At 40.1% G+C, this 19,082-nt stretch overlaps 1 protein-coding gene across 1 annotated transcript in view; it reads left to right on the forward strand.

Moving 5' to 3' along the window:
• Positions 1 to 1,688: 1,688 nt before the first annotated feature.
• WDR64 (WD repeat domain 64) overlaps positions 1,689 to 19,082 on the forward strand; it is a 115,036-nt gene continuing 97,642 nt past the window's right edge. The window contains exons 1-6 of the mRNA XM_044267023.1: positions 1,689 to 1,773; positions 3,320 to 3,423; positions 6,232 to 6,261; positions 7,772 to 7,882; positions 10,556 to 10,770; positions 13,865 to 13,999. Of these exons, the coding sequence (XP_044122958.1) occupies positions 1,716 to 1,773; positions 3,320 to 3,423; positions 6,232 to 6,261; positions 7,772 to 7,882; positions 10,556 to 10,770; positions 13,865 to 13,999 (653 nt within the window). The 5' untranslated portion in view covers positions 1,689 to 1,715. The remainder of the gene's footprint in view (positions 1,774 to 3,319; positions 3,424 to 6,231; positions 6,262 to 7,771; positions 7,883 to 10,555; positions 10,771 to 13,864; positions 14,000 to 19,082) is intronic.

Genomic DNA, 19,082 nt, shown 5'->3' on the forward strand with positions numbered 1-19,082 from the left:
GGGAATGTAAATCATACTGAATTGCACTTTATTTTATTTTTTAATTCAAGAGTTTCATTTTCTTTTAAAAAGATTTTATTTATTCATTTGACAGACAGAGATCACAAGTAGGCAGAGAGGCAGGCAGAGAGAAAGGAGGAAACAGGCTCCCTGCTGAGCAGAGAACCCAACGTGGGCCTTGATCCTAGGACCCTGAGACCATGACCTGAGCAGAAGGCAGAGGCTTTAACTCACTGAGCCACCCAGGCGCCCCCTAAACTGCACTTTAAAAATGAGGATATGATAGGCAGAATTCTAAAGGTGCCCCTTCCAAGATCCCATGCCCTGGTTATTCAATCACACACTAATTTAGCTACTGCTACAAAAGGATTTTACAGTTGCTAATCAGCTGAATTAAAGTAGGGATATTATCTGGGATTATCTGCGGTGGGGTGGGGGGCAGTGTGGTATTTGAAGGGCCACTGCTGGTGTGAGACAGAGGACCCATGTCCTTAGACAGAAGAGAGGCCTCTGGGCAGAGCCAGCAGGGAAACAGGGACCTCAGACCAACAACCTGAATGAACACAGGTTTTGTGTGTATGGCAGAAGAGCCATGATTTCTAAAAAGATAAAATTTTGCTGGTGGGGAGAAGGGAAAACACGAGAGAATGTTTCGATCGCCTCGATCTTCCCACAGTGAAATCTAATTGTAGAAAGTGATTAGGGCGGTCCTTGTGAGGTCCCCACGTGGGGGAAGATAAAGGAGGAAGTAACTATTTGTGACGCCGCGGATGAAGGGACGTAGGTTAACATAAGTTGCTCAACTGCCAAGTAGCATCAAAATAAACCAATGTCATTTTTAAAAAGCTAATATATGAGAGACTCTCTGGGCCCACCCCAGACCAACTAAATCAGAATCTGCACTTTAAAAGGATTCCCAGTGGTTTGTACATACGTTAATGTTCGATTCGACACAGTTCCTTCCTCCATTCACTGACAAGCGCTAACTAGGCTCACCTGCATGAGAAATAATTGTGTCCTTAATTTATGAAAATTTTACTTCTCCTTATTCACAAGACAACTGAAGAACAGCTCTCTTATTTTTCAAATTCCTTGGAATTACAGAATTTGACAATTTATCTACAAAAAAGAATACTCTTCCTCCTTGGGATTCTCTCATAGTAATTTATTTTCATGCAGTGCCTAGAGAGTAACATTTGGAACAGTTAAATAGAGAAACTATTCTAGCCCTTAAATGCCAAAACTCCCCTTAGTAAGGATGAAAAAACTTGCCCAGGAAGATTTATGGAAAATGGGTAGGAATGGCCAAATTTGATGTCAAGGTTCTCAGTGGGGACCCTGTCTGATGAAGGCTGATTTGATTGCCAAACAAAAATGTTAGCTCCTAAAGGAACTGTGAGTCTGAGCAAAGACACCAGCCTGGTACACCAGTTCATCCATCAGAAAGAAGAATCAGTAACTGTGCAGAAGTCACGAGCCATCAGCATAGGATGTGTTGAATATAATTAGCTGCCTTCTCTTGCTACGGGCAATGCCCTGGCATTTAGAAAGCAAGGTGTTGACCATTCATCCAAATTAAACTTTAACTTCAACTAATATCAAACCTGTTAACGTTACAACCAATTTTGAGATACTGCACATGTTTATATGCGTGTTGTTTGGCATTTTAGATCTTTGGATACTTCTCCTCTGAAGAAGATTCTCTTGCTTCCCAGATGGATGAAGAAAATTTGGTTTTCCTTATTACCAGAAAACAGCGAGTTGTAATTTCAGGTGATATTTTTAATTTCCTTTCCAAATGAATATGGGTTTTAACATTCTCTCAAAAAAAACTGGGAGCTGAAGACAGAAATTACACCTGCAGTTGAAAATAGCCCAGGTTGGGGGGAGCCAAAGGAGAGGGAGTGGTGGTAGCTTGGAACAGGACAGTGTTCTTAACCTTCCTTTCATTAGTTTGTCATTATACTGTTTTCATGTTTGTTTCAGTATAAGGGTTCCTAAGGAGTCTTGTAGACATTTTTTTCCCCGATTGCATCCCCTGCACTCTTCCCCAACTCCGTAACACTTTAATATGTCGGCTGTACTATGTATCTGTTTACGTAAGTTTGTGTATCTGTGCTTTATACACAAAAAGAGCAAGACTCATTTACGTCCCCCAAGAACCAGTCTGCACCCCCTTGAGGACTTTATTTTGTCTTTTGAGAATGCATGGATTAGGCTGATAACACTGGAGTATGAGCTCTGTCCATTTGCTTTCTGAAGAGCTTACGATTATGAAAACTGATCACGCTGGAAAGAGGTCCCATATATATGATTTTATCAGTTCAGCACATAGGCAAAAAACCAACCAAACAAACAAAAAACCATGAAGGAATCGGGGTTATTTTTTTCCAAAACATTCCAAAACAAACCAGAAAATCCTTAATAATAACATTAAGGTGGTTTTATTCTCTTATGCCCAAAAGCCTGAGATCATATTGGGTTTTTACTCTGTGTAAATCATGATTGTGACTATTCAAAGAAAGGATTCCTGAGAGATGTGGAAATCTCAAAATGGAATGTTTCCAAAAAATGTTTGCAAAACATGTTCTCTGCAAAATATGTGGCAGGAGCATGAGTATATATACATTTTCTCTAGGATTCATGCACCACATTGATTTGGAAAGTGTCATAAATTCAGATTAGTATCTCCAGGGATGATGATAAAGCAATAAGATGTCCACTGACAGATGGATGGATAAAGAAGATGTGGTTCCTATCTACAATGGAATATTACTCAACCATCAAAAAGGATGAATACTTATCATTGATATTGACTTGGATGGAACTGGAGGGCATTTTGCTGAGTGAAATAAGTCAGTCAGAGAAAGACAATTATCATATGGTTTCACTCATATGTGGTTAGGGTTAGGGTTAGGGTTAGGGGAAGGGAGGGAAAATGGAAAGGAAGAAACTCAGGGAGACAAACCATGAGAGACTCAACTCTAGGAAACAAATTGAGGGGTGCTAGAGGGAAGGTGGGTAATGGGCATGAAGGAGGGCACATGAGGTGATGGGCACTGGGTGTTATATGCAACTGATGAATTATTGAACTCTACATCTGAAACTAATGAGGTACTGTATGCTGGCTAATTGAGTTTAAATACAAAAATTAGTGCTAAGAAAAGCAACAGGTGCTGAGTTCTATGGTTTAATCTGCTTTTTCAGCAAAACAGTAAAAAGTTTCTTTGCTTACTCTTTTCTTTTAAAAACAAACCTAACAAATGAGTTTCAGGATCTTGACTGCTGGGAACTGAAATGCATATTATGTTGTTGGCAGGTAGTAGAAGACGGGATGTGATTAAATGCATTGTCAAGGTCCCTCAGCTGGATTTACTAATCACAGCTTCTCAGAAAGGATTGATAACAGTCTTCAATAGCCAGGTAATTTGACAGCTTGGATTTCTCCCTCCTCCCTCTTCTCTTCCTCCTTTCATTCACGTGTTCATTTGTTCTTTCCCTCCTTCTTCTCTGTCGTCTATGCACTATGCATACTTATCAGGTGCAACAGCAAACATAAACATATTTCAGAGTTATTCCAAAAAATAAAGACAGATGTTGCTAAAAAGAGAGGATTGCTGAGCCCTGGAGCAATTTTTGAGATTTTGGTAACTGCATTTGGCAGTGTTCCTCAGGGAGGTTTTTTTTTTTTTTTTTAATAGTTATTTTTATTTTTTTGTTTTAGAGAGAGACAGAGCACGAATGGGAGGGTCAAAGGGGCAGGGAGAGAGAATCTCAAGCAGACTCTGTGCTGAGTATGAACCCAGACACAGAGCTCTATCCTAAACCCTGAGATCATGACCTGAGCTGAAAGCAAGAGTTGGAAGCTTAACGGACCGAGCCACCCAAGCGTTCCTCAAGGAGTCTTACCAAACCATGTGGCATCAGCATAATTATAGGATGATCCTGGATAACTTCTCAGATAAAAATCAGAAAAACTCGTGAGACAAGTGATTTTGTCAGAATCCTAAGTATAGAGGGTCCCAACAAGAACCTTGGAGTTAAAAGGTGGTTCACATTCTGGCTCCTATGTTTTACCAGCAAGGCTGTTAAATAGGAAACTTAATGAAGCAACGTATTATGCCTCTTCTCACATTTACGAAATGACACCAGAACCAGTCCTCTCTCCCTCAGCGGGCTGTAGTGAAGGTAAATGACACAATAAACGTAGAAGCATTATATGAACGATAAATTCCCATGTCCATGTAGCGCATAGCTATTACTGTCCCTTCTAAATTTGTAAGTTTTGGGCTTCCACTTCCAAACCATGAGAGATTGTATTGGAATGTGTAATGATATAAACCACCCAGTATTTCACTATGAAAATAAAAGGGAATATCAACAAATAAATATCAAAGCAAATAATTCCAGTGATGGGTTCATTTCCAACTAGAGATAAGCATTATACAAATAAACTATATTTAAAATGATCATCAAATGATTACAATTTCAACAGTAATGTTTAGTCCTTCCGGGATCAGGCTTCCTGGGCCCCAAGGAGGGGCAGTAGAAGGTTCCTGGTGTGGACATGGAACTTGGCGCCCCTGCCCAGCTCGGGCACTCACCAGCTGTGTGTGTGTTACCTATGCATCTCCATGCCCTCCTTCATTCAGAACCGAGGCAGCTGTGCTGCTGGAATTAATGCATACAAAGTGCTTACCTAGCATCACTGTGAGCACTCAGGAGATGGTGGTGGTTGCAGTCACGGACAAACGGTGTGAAAACAGAACTGCGTGGCCTCATCTAAACGTGAAAACTTTCCTCGTTCTCCTTTCTCCTTGGTGCCTTACTTCCCGTCTCATTTTCTTACTTTCATTTCCTCAAAGATAGAACAAAGATGGAATGTAAAGAAGAACACGAGAAGAAAAATAATCATCTTCCTGATGACATAGCTCAGGATTATGTGAAATAAGTGAGGGGGCCTTTTCATATTCCACAGACCTCTCTCTCACGCGTGCACGCACACACACTCATTCACCCATGCTTAGAGGTGCATACGTGTATATTCACAAACACATCTGTGTCTTATAAAAACCATGCGGTTGGAGAGAAAAAAAAACACAGGAAAATCACAGGAGTTCTGTTCTGGGCTCACCAGTTTCCTGAGGGCACTTAATATTTCCTGTCTGGAAAAAGTCCCTGGATGGAAAAGCGTCTTTGAACTCTTCAGATGAAAGACAGTCTGAGATGGCCATGACTAACAGTTTTAGGGATCTAATGTACGTTTCCCTCTTTTCACGTAATCTATTCCTTTTGGGCAGCCATTTTCTGTACTTTTCCCAAGACCGCATGACCATGCAAAAGAAACTAGGTCATTCATAGACTTCAAATACTGACCTTGACCTTGGAAGCAATTAGCATGCCCTAAGGGGAGAAGAGGCTGCTCAGGTACCTTACAGGACTGCGTGGAGTAAATCTATATTCTCTACCTGCATGTACCCAGGCGTGAGATTCATGCAGTAGATAATTTATCCAGTAAGAGAGAAAGCCCACTGGGTAGAATGTTCTTGCGTGTCTCAGGAAACTAAGAGAGAACTTCCAAATGAAGCTGTGTTTTCCCCCACTGCACACCAAGCTGTATTCATACTGACTTAGTTAGCATCCTTTCAGACCACTCTTGCCATTGCTGTTAGTATTATTTTGTATTCCCCCTTTTTGATATCCTATGTTGCTCTGAAAACTAAAGAATTTGAGACAGTTTGCAAACAGGGAAAAATCATTAGTACAGTGTAATCTAAGAGCACAATTATCAGACTTAAAGGCAAGCCACAGGAGCACTAACTGTAGGGCGCTTGGGTGGCTCAGTAGGTTAAGCATCTGCCTTCTGCTCAGGTCATGATCCCAAAGTCCTGGGATCGAGCCTTGGGTCTGGCTCCCCACGGAGTGGGGACCCTGCTTCTCCCTCTCCCCCAGCTCCTGTTCTCTCTCACCATCTCTGTCTCTCGCTTTCAAATAAATAAATAAAATCTTTAAACAAAGAAAAAAAAAAGAAGCACCAACCGTGTCCAAAGCCAGCAGTGAATCATTTCAGAGTCAGGTATTTGAGGGAAAGGAGAAAAGGAGGAAACTCACAGAAGGTAGAAATGACAAGTAAGATTAAACCGTGGAGATAATATGTTCTTTTAGAGCCAACTTTCTCCATTTTTATTATAGTGCCAACGAGCTTTCATTCTTCTCCTCCTTTGTTTATAGATGAGAGTCCAGACCAGCACCAGTGTTACGGTAAGTACATGTTCTAAACTCCTCATGAAGTCCACTTTCAGAATGTGCTAACGGTTCCTCCATTACTAGCCACATCTCGATGCAGGTCGAATAGGATCTAAGAATAAGATGTCTTCATACTGTGAGTCTGTGACTTGGATCCACACTAAACCTTGAGCAGCAGCAGAGGACCCTCACCTCGCTTGCTGAGGTTAAATTTATTTCAGAGAAGCGCTTGGAGACGTGACTCCCTGGAAGCTTCCATTTAAAAAAGTCTCCCTCGCTTGCTGAGGTTAAATTTATTTCAGAGAAACGCTTGGAGACGTGACTCCCTGGAAGCTTCCATTTAAAAAAGTCTCCCTCGGGTTTTCCTGAGCTCCCCCTACTGAGGAACTAAAAAAACAAACAAACCCAACACCTCCAAGTTGTGAGAACTACAAGGAAATGGCCAAGGGAAATAACTTGAAAACAAGGTAAATTTGGAAATTGCAGAAAATATTTGAGTCCGATTTGGTAATTTACTTAATCCATTTCGCTACCCGGAGAAGTGACCTTGCATTTGTAAAGCTGTGACGTGTTGTTCTCAGAGTCCCACCGTGGCTTTGTGAGAGGTGTGGGGACATGCCTGCCTTTCCGCCCTGCTTATAGGCACTGAAGGCCCGGAACCACCCAGGAGGGCACCAGGCCACCTGGCAGGCGAGTCTGCCTCCTCTCTAAGCCTCGGAGCCTTCGCTTCTAAGGCTGAAACAAAGTTAGAATTCCTTTTTTTTTTTTAAGATTTTATTTGTTTATTTGACAGACAGAGATTACAAATAGAGAGGCAGGCAGAGAGAGAGAGAGGGAAGCAGGCTCCCTGCTGAGCAGAGAGCCCGATGCGGGACTCGATCCCAGGACCCCGGGATCATGACCTGAGCCAAAGGCAGCGGCTTAACCCACTGAGCCACCCAGGCGCCCAAAGTTAGAATTCCTAACGTAGGTCTGAAATGCGTGCAGCAGTGTCGGGTGCACAGTAGGCCCTTGTAAACGGGGACTGTGGCTCTGGCCTTGCTGTATGTCGTTGACATGACCGATCCTTCCCGTGCCAGCTTGGGGACTTCAGGCAACGCAAGACAGACCCACCGGGCTCAACTCGGTTATTGACCGGGTGATCACTAAGGTCTTTTCTAGCTAAAAATTGTGTGCGTGGGGACAGGGCCAGAGAAGTGGCTTAATCTAGCCTCCCCCACGGCCCCGTGGAGAGGTGTTCTCCCGACAATGAGGAGGGCACAAAGATGCCGGCTCTGCTGGTGTCTCTTTGCCTCCAGGGAGTTGTGACAGGCATGAACTCGTTCCTGACTCTCCAGCTGACTGTGCTGAGAAACTCAAGGGAAGTGTCAAAGGGCAAAAGATGAGAGCCTCTTCTCCAGACATCGGAGAAGAGACATTGCAAGGCTCCCCCGCAAGGAGATGTAACTGACCGACTCTTTAGTAAGTAACCATGACCTTGGATAGACCAAAACCCGCCTCTCCCAATTCTGTATTTTCCCCTCAGGACACCTCCTGGATCACAGGATGTGATTACCTCTCACAGCTGAAAAGAATCGTGGCCACTACAGAAAGGACCATCATTGTCTGGGATTATAAAGCTCAAGGCAGTGGCCAGGTACGGTGCCAAGAGGAACCCTCCAAGTACCGAGTTTTCTCTTCCAGCCCACGAGGATGTGAGCAGTCCGCTTCCTCTGCCCAGTGTCAGTTCCTCATCTGTAAAACGAGGGGGTTTAACTAATCCAGTCCATGATTAAACAAGTTCAGCGTTACTATTCTGTGAGGCTCATTAAAAAGGAACACTCTTTCCATTTAGTGCCTGTTTAATTTGGCGAAACTTGTTTTGTTTTTGAGAGAGAGAGAGAGAGAATTTCTTCCTTCTCTCATACCCTTCTCTGAATCCAGGTATTAACTCTTTGATTATGTTATCAAGTTCAGAGACTTTCCCTCCAGTTTGGCTTCATTTGCTAAGAAAATTACTAAAAATCAAATGACTCATTCTGGCAAAATATCTAATGGGGCAGATGCCAGTGTTGTTCCTTCAGTGCCTGACATGTAACCACTAAAGTAATTTACAATATTGACTGAGCACTCGCAGACGTATAGAAGCCATGAACAGGTTCCCTGCACTCAAACAAAACTCAGTCTTGAAAGATGTCATGAGAAGACATAAAATATAACTTAATGGTATAGCAAACTATATAGTAACAACAAACAAACAAACAAACAGAAAAAAACCCAAGGGCACCAGGAGTTCATGGCGAGGCAAGATTGTACAAAAATGCCCTCGGGAAGTGGCTGACTTGGAAGGACGAGGAGGATGAAGAAGTAATTAGCCTTCCTCCATGCCCTGCTTGTCCCTAGGCTCAGTGAAAAACCAAACTTGTCTTTCCTGTCCCCATTGTTGCACCCAGCGAATGATGCCAGGATGACTTGAAAGAAGGCAGATTGTTGCCTCGGGTCCTTTGTTCTGGGATGTGTCACCGTCTCCTGGCCTGCAGCCTCTTCTCTGTCCAGTTTTCAGTCTCGCTTTTCAGCCCCGTGGAAGCCTCCAGTTCCTTGAGGCCGTCCTCTTCCGCCCTCCGTCCCCTTCCTCTCCCTCCTTTGCCTTCCTGCCTGCACCAGCTGGGCCGATCATCTGCGCTGAAGCCATCCCCACCTCCCACTCTCCTAAATCCTTTGAAACTCCAGTCCTGGTGCGATGTGACAGCCTGTTTCTTCGCCCTCACGGAGGCTCAGTCCTCCTGGAGAAAAAAACCACGAAGCCACCACCGTTCGCATCACTGTAAATTCTGGGTGTGCAGCCTCGTCTGAGGATTCACCGGCTTCTGTCAACATCTTTCTTGTCCTTGCCGAGTCACTTTCCCATCCCTGGCAATATTGCAAAAGGGCGTTATTGTCCTCGGGCTCTCTCCCTCTCAGCAGATGTACCTGTCCTTATTTTCCTGAGAAATTGGAGTCTACGAGGCTTGTCCTCTTCCCAATTCGGGCTCTCCCACCCACAGCTTCCGTGAGGACACCCTACTTCCTTTCTTCCTTCCTTTCTCTGGAGGCAAAATATCCTTGCATCAGGGACTCCCATTCCCTCCTGCCTCATGCAGGGCCAAGCTCTTCCCTTTTTATTTTTTTGACCTTCATCTGTCCTTCTGGGCTCCTCATGTCAGTCGCCTCTGAATCTTTCTCTGGACCTGTTCATGCCAGATCAAAGGTCACCGTCCCAGGCCCGGGGACCTATAGTGGCCTCTCCAGTCACTCATTATCAAAGCACCCTTGTGTATTTCCCCAGAGCACGTCCCACGATCCAAATGAAATGCTGTTTTTATACCTGCATTCCTGCCCTGGAGTGGTAGTTCCGCCACGTCAGAAACTGGTCTTCTTTATCAGCGTATGCCCCATGCCTGGAACAGCTCTTGGCACATCGTAGGTGCTCTGTGATTATCTGTTGAATGACTGAATGACGCTCTAAATATGTTCAAATCTCACTCATCCTAGAGGAAACAAAACAAAAAATTTTATTTTTTTTAAAGATTTTATTTATGTATTTGAGAAAGAGAGAGAGCACAAGCAGGCAGAGAGGCAGGCACAGGGAGACGGAAAAGCAGGCTTCCTGCTAAGCAGAGAGCCTGACATGGGGCTCGATTCCAGGACCCTGGGACCATGACCTGAGCTGAAGACAGACACTTAACCGACTGAGCCACCCAGGTGCCCCAAAACAAAAAAAATTTTAAATACCGTTTTCTTCTATCTTAGGTAGAGACTGAATTCTGGGACAGCCCTGGCTGTACAGCTTAGTGAACTCAGCACAACAGCCCAGAGGCAGCTTGAGCGATGCTTGCTGAATATTTCTGGACAAACTTGGATGTTAGGATATGTGTTTCCTGATAACTTCTTATGACATAATTGGGATGTTAATACTTGATTTCCTATTTTCCCATACAGTTTTACGTCAGCAGTCTTATAACAGCCAAACCTTCTTATGCTTCCCATTAGTATTGCCTTACAAATCCAAGAGAGGGACATTCATAGCAACCAAACAGAAAATCTCAATGAAGTATTGAGCCCAAGGTACCTCACCTTTTTCCCCAAAAAGTACCCAAAGCACACAATGTTGGGCTCACAGTGAATGTTCATTAACTTTTACTTGGTTAACTTTTATTTCTTTAACACAATGTGAATATCTAAAATTAAAAATATCAGAAAGTAAGACTTTCATCAAATAATAGGGCAATGATTAATATCTGGACATTTAGAGCAATATAATAACTCACTGAAAGTATCCTTCTGCTTCTAGGAAAACTATTTTGTCATAAAGCCTATGGATCACTGCCTTCTTTGTGTGTGTGTCGTGTCTCTGCCCAACCAACTCTGCAGAGACGACATCCTCTTGGGGGATGATGGTGGTTTCGTGAACAAATTCACAATAAACAGTGATGACTTTGGACTAAAGCAGGCAAAATCCAAGAAAAAACTACAAAGCCAAGTCTTAGACTCAAAGAACTTTAAAAGGTAAGGGTATCACATGGGCAGTTGAATTTTTCTAATATAGACAGTGTTCAAGCATTTGTATAGTGAATGCAATGTGCCAGGCCCTATGGTAGAGATCTGAAATACAAAGCCGAACTAGAAACACTTCTTACCTCAAGGAACTTCCAACATAACTGGGAAGAGAGAGAGGAAAATTAGCTACTGAAATTCCATTTGTAAATGTTATTGGCAATTAAAGTCTATAGGTATTTGAGTGAATTAAAGTGTGTAAATTAAATGAAAAAAAATTAAATCATGAAAAGACTGTAAAATATATATATGACTATTTGCTAGCACTTGTATATGGAAAAAGATCCTCAATGTAAAAGCAATGGATACAGAATTCAAAGAAAAAAATTGGGTAGATGTGAAAAAAAAAAAAATTCTGGACATCAGAAGATAACATTTTAAAAGTAAATAACAAACTGAAGGGGCGCCTGGGTGGCTCAGTCAGTTAAGCTTCTGACTTAATTTTGGCCCAGGTGATGATCTCACGGTCCTGGTATCGAGCCCCACGTAAGGTTCCATGCCCAGAAAGGAGTCTGCCTGAGGACTCTCGCTCTCTCCCTCTGCCCCTCCCCCCACCCACACTCTCTCTTTCTCTCTCTCTAAAATAAATAAATCTTTAAAAAGTAAATACCAAACTGTGATAAATATATTAAATATGAGAAACAATGGGTTAATACTCTTTAATAGTTTTGGCAGTTCAATTAGAAAATAATCATTCCCCAAGAAAAATGGGCAAAGACTGTGAACAGATAATTTATGCACAGACAAACATAGTGCAGAGAGTCAATAAACATTTCAAAGTGATCATCAGGCAAAAATGCTAACAATTATCTCCAAATGATGGGATTCTAGGTAATTTTTTGTTGTCTTTATATTGGACCGTCTTTTACATTTTTACAGTAAATATGTATTACTTTTATTAGCAGAGGAACAAAGAAGTATTCTTAATCAAAGAAGTACAACTTAAAATTGGATAAAATTTCTCATTTCTAACAATGAAAATGGGGTAGGGTTTGAAAATGGGGTTGATTCTGTAAATGGGCAGTCTCACAGACTATCAGTGGTGGAAGTTTGAGCTTGATCCCTTTCAGGAGAGCAGTCTGGGAGATGCATCAAGTGTCTTAATAAACCTTTCTACATTAGGACCCAGGATCCCCATGCGTTTAAAAATATAAGCATGGTTCTCACAGCATTGTTTCTAATAGTAAAGTCACTAGTGCCCAACAAGGGAAAAATAATTAATTTAAGTGATTAATCATTTAGGTAAATAATTCAGATATTACATATATCTATAACAAAATGTAATATCATTTCCACAAATATGTTTACATATGTTGTCAATATGTCCATATAAATATAATACATTTATATGTAAAATATATTTTTTTGTCAGACACCTTTTTTGGTTGGATATTTAAAATACCAAGAGTGGGGGCACCTGGGTGGCTCAGTGGGTTAAGCCTCTGCCTTCGGCTCAGGTCATGATCGCAGGGTCCTGGAGTCAAGCCCCACATCAGGCTCTCTGCTCAGTGGAAAGCCTGCTTCTCCCTCTCCCTCTGCCTGACGCTCCCCCTGTTTGTACTCTCTTTCTGTCGAATAAATTTTAAAAAAAAAAGCTTTTAAGTACCAAAGGCATTCAGTAAATCATAGTATAAGCATATTAGGGAATGCCATGCACTCCCATTTAATAATGTTTTGAAATATATTTAATAACAAGGAGAATGTTCATGATACAATATTAAGTAAAAACATTTAACTTTTCTATGTACCTCATATAAACTATTAAGCACTTCATTCCAGTTACGACAGGCTCTTGAATAGAAGCTGAGACATGAATCCTTTTTCTGAGATTTTTGTCACCCGTCAGAAAATTCCATGGCCTCTTTCCCATCCCTGTTTCCATTAGCTGGATATGTTCGAAATGAGATGGGGCCTCTGAGGAATCTGAGGAATCTGGGTACAGCTAAATGAATGCTAATTTGCATTGGTTCTTTTGCGTGATTATTTACATGTAGATGATTTAATCATATAGAGATCTTCATGTACATGATTCAGATTATTCAAGACTGAAGAGTATAGATGGGCTGAGTGGGGAGGCATGTTCTTACAGCAACAGATTCTCAAACTAACAAAATGAAAAGTATTAAGGCCAAAGGGGTAATTAAACTCTGGAGCTATCATTAATGTTTTCCTGCAGTAGATATTCACATAATTCATTCATTTTAAATGGGTGGGGGTAAGGGCATGGGTAGAAAACACTGGTATGCAAAATGTTGTACAAATTAAAGAAGGAAGTAGCCAGCACCAGAGTCCAAATTAAAAACAGTCTGGCATGGAAGAAGAAATCTCTCTACTCTGTTTAATCCCATATTGTCGAACGTTCCCGCCTTGAGTTCTAAACACCTCTACTCCTCAGCGCGAATCTCAGGAACTTGGGAACAAGAATTTTACCTTAGTCATCCTTATGTCCTTTTACCTGGGATACAGTAGGCACTCAATAAGCGTTGCGAATGAGGAAACAAATATACCGTAAAACATGAGTAAATATAACAACAGGAAGATGGTTTCCTCCAGGTTAAGACAAGAATTCTACCATAAAAGTTTTGACCCCTAATACTAAGCCTGTCACTGAAATGTCCTGTGCACTGATGAGCAAGGCTCTGGAGCCAGGAAGACAACTGTCCCAGCCTCAGCTTCAGTAGAAACAGAGACTACCGGGGACTACAAATTTCCCCAGCTTTCTAGTTTGGAAAGTATTCATGGAAAATATGAGCATGAATTGACTCATCCAAAACAAAATGAAACACAGTCCCTTCGGATGACCCGAATTTCTCAGTAAAGTGAGGATAATAGAGCCCGTTTTAGACAGAGATGCTTCCAGGTTATTCCTTTAATTCTGAATCTACAGCTCCGTATTTGATTTGATAAATACATTTTTATTTTTCCATTTTAAATATGCTAGATGATAAATAGTTAAATGGTTAAAAGTGGTATCATGCACACGATGGTGTCCCATGTGCAAGCTTGTGTGTGTCTAACGTAACCCCTCCCTTTTTTCTCACTGCAGTGTTAAAAGGAAGCTGCATAATGACTGGGTGATGAAAATTAGATACATTACGCCCCTGAGCTGCTTTGGGTCCTGCTCCTTAGACAGTGTTCATTCCCTGGTTTTGGAATCCTTGAAGAGACTTGAGGATAATTTGTAAGTACAGTAGTTTGTATACATGAACTTTCTGCGACTTCAGACTTTTTACAACTACTAAGACCATGATGGCCCTGGAGTTTTCAAACTAGTTTTTAGAAATGTCAGGTGTGAATGATTCCATTTACTTGACAAGATTAATTACCTTTTTAGGAAGTCATGGACGTTACTCGTGCAAATTGGAATATGATGTGTCCTCCTAGCAACAGTTTTGCTCATCTGTTGTTTATTGCCACAATCTATTGGAATAAATCAATATAGGTGCATCTATAACCATATTGTTGTAGTTCTGGGGGTAAGACTCATTCTTCCATGTCAACCGGCTAACCTGTACTCACAGGTCTGTCGCACAAACGTCATGTTCCAGGTGTAATAAAGACATGAAATGGCTTTCTTATAGACAGGTGCATTTGAAGAGTATGTAGTCCTATTTTTAATCTGGTTAAATATTTATTGGTAACTATTCATATGTAATAATTATATAATATAACCGTACCTATAGTATAATATAATATAACCATAACTATATAACCATATAGTATAACTATAATATAACCATAACCATAACTATTAACACATAGTACCTATGTGTTAATTTTATATTTACATATGATAACTATAAAACAGATGCTATACTTCAATTTTCAGTTTACATATGATAACTTTATATGTTATATGATAACTATAACATATGATATTTACATATTTACATATGATTATATTTACATATGATAACTATAAAACAGATGCTATACTTCAATTTTCAGTTGAAAAATTTTAAATTTTTTTAAAAAATGCGTTAAGTTATATGCTACAACATGGATAGACCTCAAAACATGATGCTAACTGACAGAAGCCAGACACAAAAGACTGCACATTCAATGATCCCATTTATATCAAATGTCCAGAAAAGGCAAATTTGTAGAGATAGAAAGTAGATCAGTGGATGCCAGGAGGTAGTGGTAAGAGAAGGGATCTGAAGTAGAAACAGGGAAACTTTTGGGGATATTGAAATTGTTCCAAAACTTACTGTGGTGATTGTTACACAACCGTATAAATTTACTAAAAATAACTGAATTGTACATTTACAAATCGGTGAATTTTGTATTATATAAGTTATACCTCAACAAAACTGTGTTAAAAATGCATAGACTTCTAGTTTCTAGTCTAGCATGTGGAGTTTGGAAGTCATCACTTGGCCCTAACAGCAGATGAAAAAGACAAAACTAAAAAATCAACAGCTCTTCTTCTCAAATCCTTCTTAAATCCTTAAAGAAGTGAAGTCACAGATCAAACTGCTGTCCTCAAGTCTGGAGAGACAGACAGGCATATACTAAGAATCACAACTTACCAGAACAGAAATCCACAAACATATACCTCTGCGAAACCAATATACTGTGATAGGAAAACCTAAACTGTGATTAACAAATCACTGGGGGGCTCAACATAGAAAAGTCCCGGAGTTAAAAACTCCAAGGACCTAGTTAAAGGGGTCCCCATACTTTTGTGAATTTTACTTCCAGGAGCTCAACCAGTTTCCCACAGTGAATATTGGAAACTCCTCTCCTGCTTCTGATGAGGAAGAGGAAAATATACCACATTCAAACACACCCAAACATTCTGTTCTTAACAAAGTCTGTCCTCAAGCAAAACCATTTTACCAGATCCTAAACTACTGGGTTTTATCAAAGACTAAACGCCCTGGGAGAAGGAGATAACTCTAGCTTTCACAAGGGGGAAGCGAAATACCAAATCCAGTCCACTCTCGTCATCCTGACTCACCTAAGGGAAGGGAAGCTGCAAAACCATTGTGAAGTTCACAGTTCAGGGACACGGGCTCACCTAAAGACAGACCTAATCAGAGGACTGTAGACCACTTTCATTTCATCCCACCCACCTTACAACCTCATTATTAAATGCCTATTTGCAGCAGTTCCTTTTACACAATAGATTATGTCCTCCTATCAAAAAAAAAATGTACAAGACATACCAAAATGCAAAAACAGTTTGAAGATATAGAGCAAGTATCTAATTAAACTCAGATGCAGCAGGGATATTGAAATTAGAAGACTAGGAAGGTAAAATAACTATGAGTAATATGGTAAGGCCTCTAATTGATAAAGTAGATATCATGCCAAAACAAAACAAAACAAAACAAAAAAAGATAGGTAATGTAAACAAAGGGATAGAAATTTTAGTAAAGAATCAAAAAGAAATGTTAGAGATTAAAAAAAAAACAACAACAAATAAAGAATGCCTTTTATTGGATCAAAAGTAGACTGACATACTTGTGGAAAGAATCTCCAAACTTCAGAATATGTCAATACTTGTTTCAAAAATGGTAAAGAAAAAAAAACCTTATATTTTTCAAACACACACACATAGACACACACACACACCTCAAAATGGATCATAGATGTAAATGTAAAACACAAAACTATAAAACTCCTAGAATAAAATCTAAATAGGAACTTTATAGATATAATACCAAAGCATAATCCATGAAAGGAATGGATGATAAGCTAGACTTCATTAACATGAAAAACTTGGGCTCTGGATAGACACCGTCAAAATAACAACAACAACAACAAAAGCCACAGACTAGGAGAAAATATTTGCAAAAGGCATATCTGATAAAAGGACTTTTATCCACAATATACCAAGAACTCTTAAAACTCAACAATAAGAAAACAAACAACCTAATTTTTAAAAACAGGTCAAGGGGCACCTGGGTGGCTCAGTGGGCTAAAGCCTCTGCCTTCAGCTCAGGTAGTGGTCCCAGGGTCCTGGGATCCAGCCCTGCATCGGGCTCTCTGCTCAGCAGGGAGCCTGCCTTCTTCCTCCTCTGTCTCTGCCTGCCTCTCTGCCTACTTGTCTGTCAAATAAGTAAACAAAATCTTAAAAAAAAAAAAAAAGGTCAAAAGATCTGAAGAGACACCTCACCAAAGAAGACATACAAATGTCAATAAGCACATGAAAAGACATTCCACATCATAAGTCATTAGAGAAAGGCAAACTGAAGCCACAAGAAATATGGCAAACCCATAGATAACATCATACTCAATAAAAGCTAAAAGCTTTTTCCTTTAGGATCAGGAACAAGACAAAGATGTACACTTTTACCACTTTTATTTGACATCATATTTGAAGTCCTATCCAGAGCAAGTGAGAAGAAAAAGAAATAAAAGGTATTCAAATAGAGAATAGAGAAAGAAGTAAAACTGTCATTATTTCCAGATGACATGATATTACATATAGAAAGTCCTGAGGACTCCAGCAGAAAGCTGTTAAAACTAATAAGTTAATTCAGTAAACTGCAGGACACAAAATCAAATACCCAAATATGCAAAATATATACAAACATACAAGAATTAGTTGTGTTCTACACAATGAACTATTGGAAAGAGAAATTAAGAAAATAATCCCATTTACAATTGCGTCAAAAAGAAAACAAATTAGCTATGAATAAATTTCACCAAGGAGATGGAAGACTGAATACTGTACGACATTAATGAAAGAAATTGAAGAAGATACATGTAAATGGAAAAGATATTCCATGCTCATGGATTGGAGGAATCAATATTGTCACAATGACCATGCTACCCAAAGCAATGCACAGGTTCAGTGCAATCCTTATCAAAATTCCAATAGTATTTTTTCACAGAAATAGAAGAAACAATTCTAAAATTTGAACAGAACTGCAAACAGCCCCAAATAGACAAAGCAGTCTTGAGAAAGAGTAACAAAGCTGGAGACATTATGCTGTCTGATTTCAAACTGTATTGCAAAATTATAGTAATCAAAATGGTATGGTATAGGTCTAAAAACAGACATGGAACAGAATAGAAATCTCAGAAATAAACTCACAATATACGACCAATTAATTACAACAAAGAAGCCAGATGGAACAGAATAGAAATCCCAGAAATAAACTCACAATATACGACCAACTAATTACAACAACGAAGCCAAGAATACACAATGGGAAAGGACAGTGTCTTCAATAAATGGTGTTGGAAAAACTGGACAGCCACATGCAAACAAATAAAACTGGGCCCCTATCTCACACCACACACAAAAATTAACTCAAAGTGGATTAAAGACTTGAATGTAAGAACTAAAGCCATAGGGGTGCCTGGGTGGCTCAGTGGGTTAAGCCTCTGCCTTTGACTCTGGTCATGATCTCAGTGTCCTAGGATCAAGCCCCACATCGGGCTCTCTGCTCCAAGGGGAACCTGCTTTCTCCTCTCTCTCTGCCTGCCTCTCTGTCTGCTTGTGATCTCTGTCTGTCAAATAAATAAATAAAATCTTTAAAAAAAAAAAAAAGAACTAAAGCCATAAAACTCCTAGTGTAAAACATAAGTGGGAAGATCCCTGACATTGATCTTTGCTGTGGCATTTTGAATCTGACACCCAAAGCAAAAGCAACAAAGGTAAAAGTAAACAAGTGAGACTACATCAAAGTAAAAAGCTCTGTGTAGCAAAAGAAATCAGCAGCAAAATGAAAAGACCACCTACTAAATAGGAGAAAATATTTGCAAACTATACATCTGATAAGGGGCTAATATCCAAGTGTGTGTGTGTGTGTGTGTGTGTGTGTGTGTGTGTGTGACTCATACTACTCAAAAGCAAAAAATCGAATTAAAAAATGGACAGAAGTTCTGAATAGAATTCTTTTTCAAAGAAAACATACAGATGGCCAAAATGTACGTGAAAAAGTGTTCAACATCAGAGAAATGCAAATCAAAACCACAATGAGATATCACCTCACACCCGTTGGAATGGCTAAAGTCATCAGCATTTTCATGGAACTAGAACATATAATCCTAAAATTTGTATGGAACCAGAAAAGACCTCAAGTAGCCAAAGGAATGTTGAAAAAGAAAACCAGAGCTGCAGGCATCACAATTCTGGACTTCAAGCTCTATTATAAAGCTGTAATCATCAAGACACTATGGTACTGGAACAAAAACAGACAAATAAATCAATGGAACAGAACAGAGACCCCAGAAATGGACCCTCAACTCTGTGGTCAGCTGATCTTCAGCAAAACAGGAAAGAATTTAACCAATGGAAAAAAGAC

The sequence above is a fragment of the Neovison vison genome, chromosome 10, assembly GCF_020171115.1.
Source record: "Neovison vison isolate M4711 chromosome 10, ASM_NN_V1, whole genome shotgun sequence".
Lineage (NCBI taxonomy): Eukaryota > Metazoa > Chordata > Mammalia > Carnivora > Mustelidae > Neogale > Neogale vison.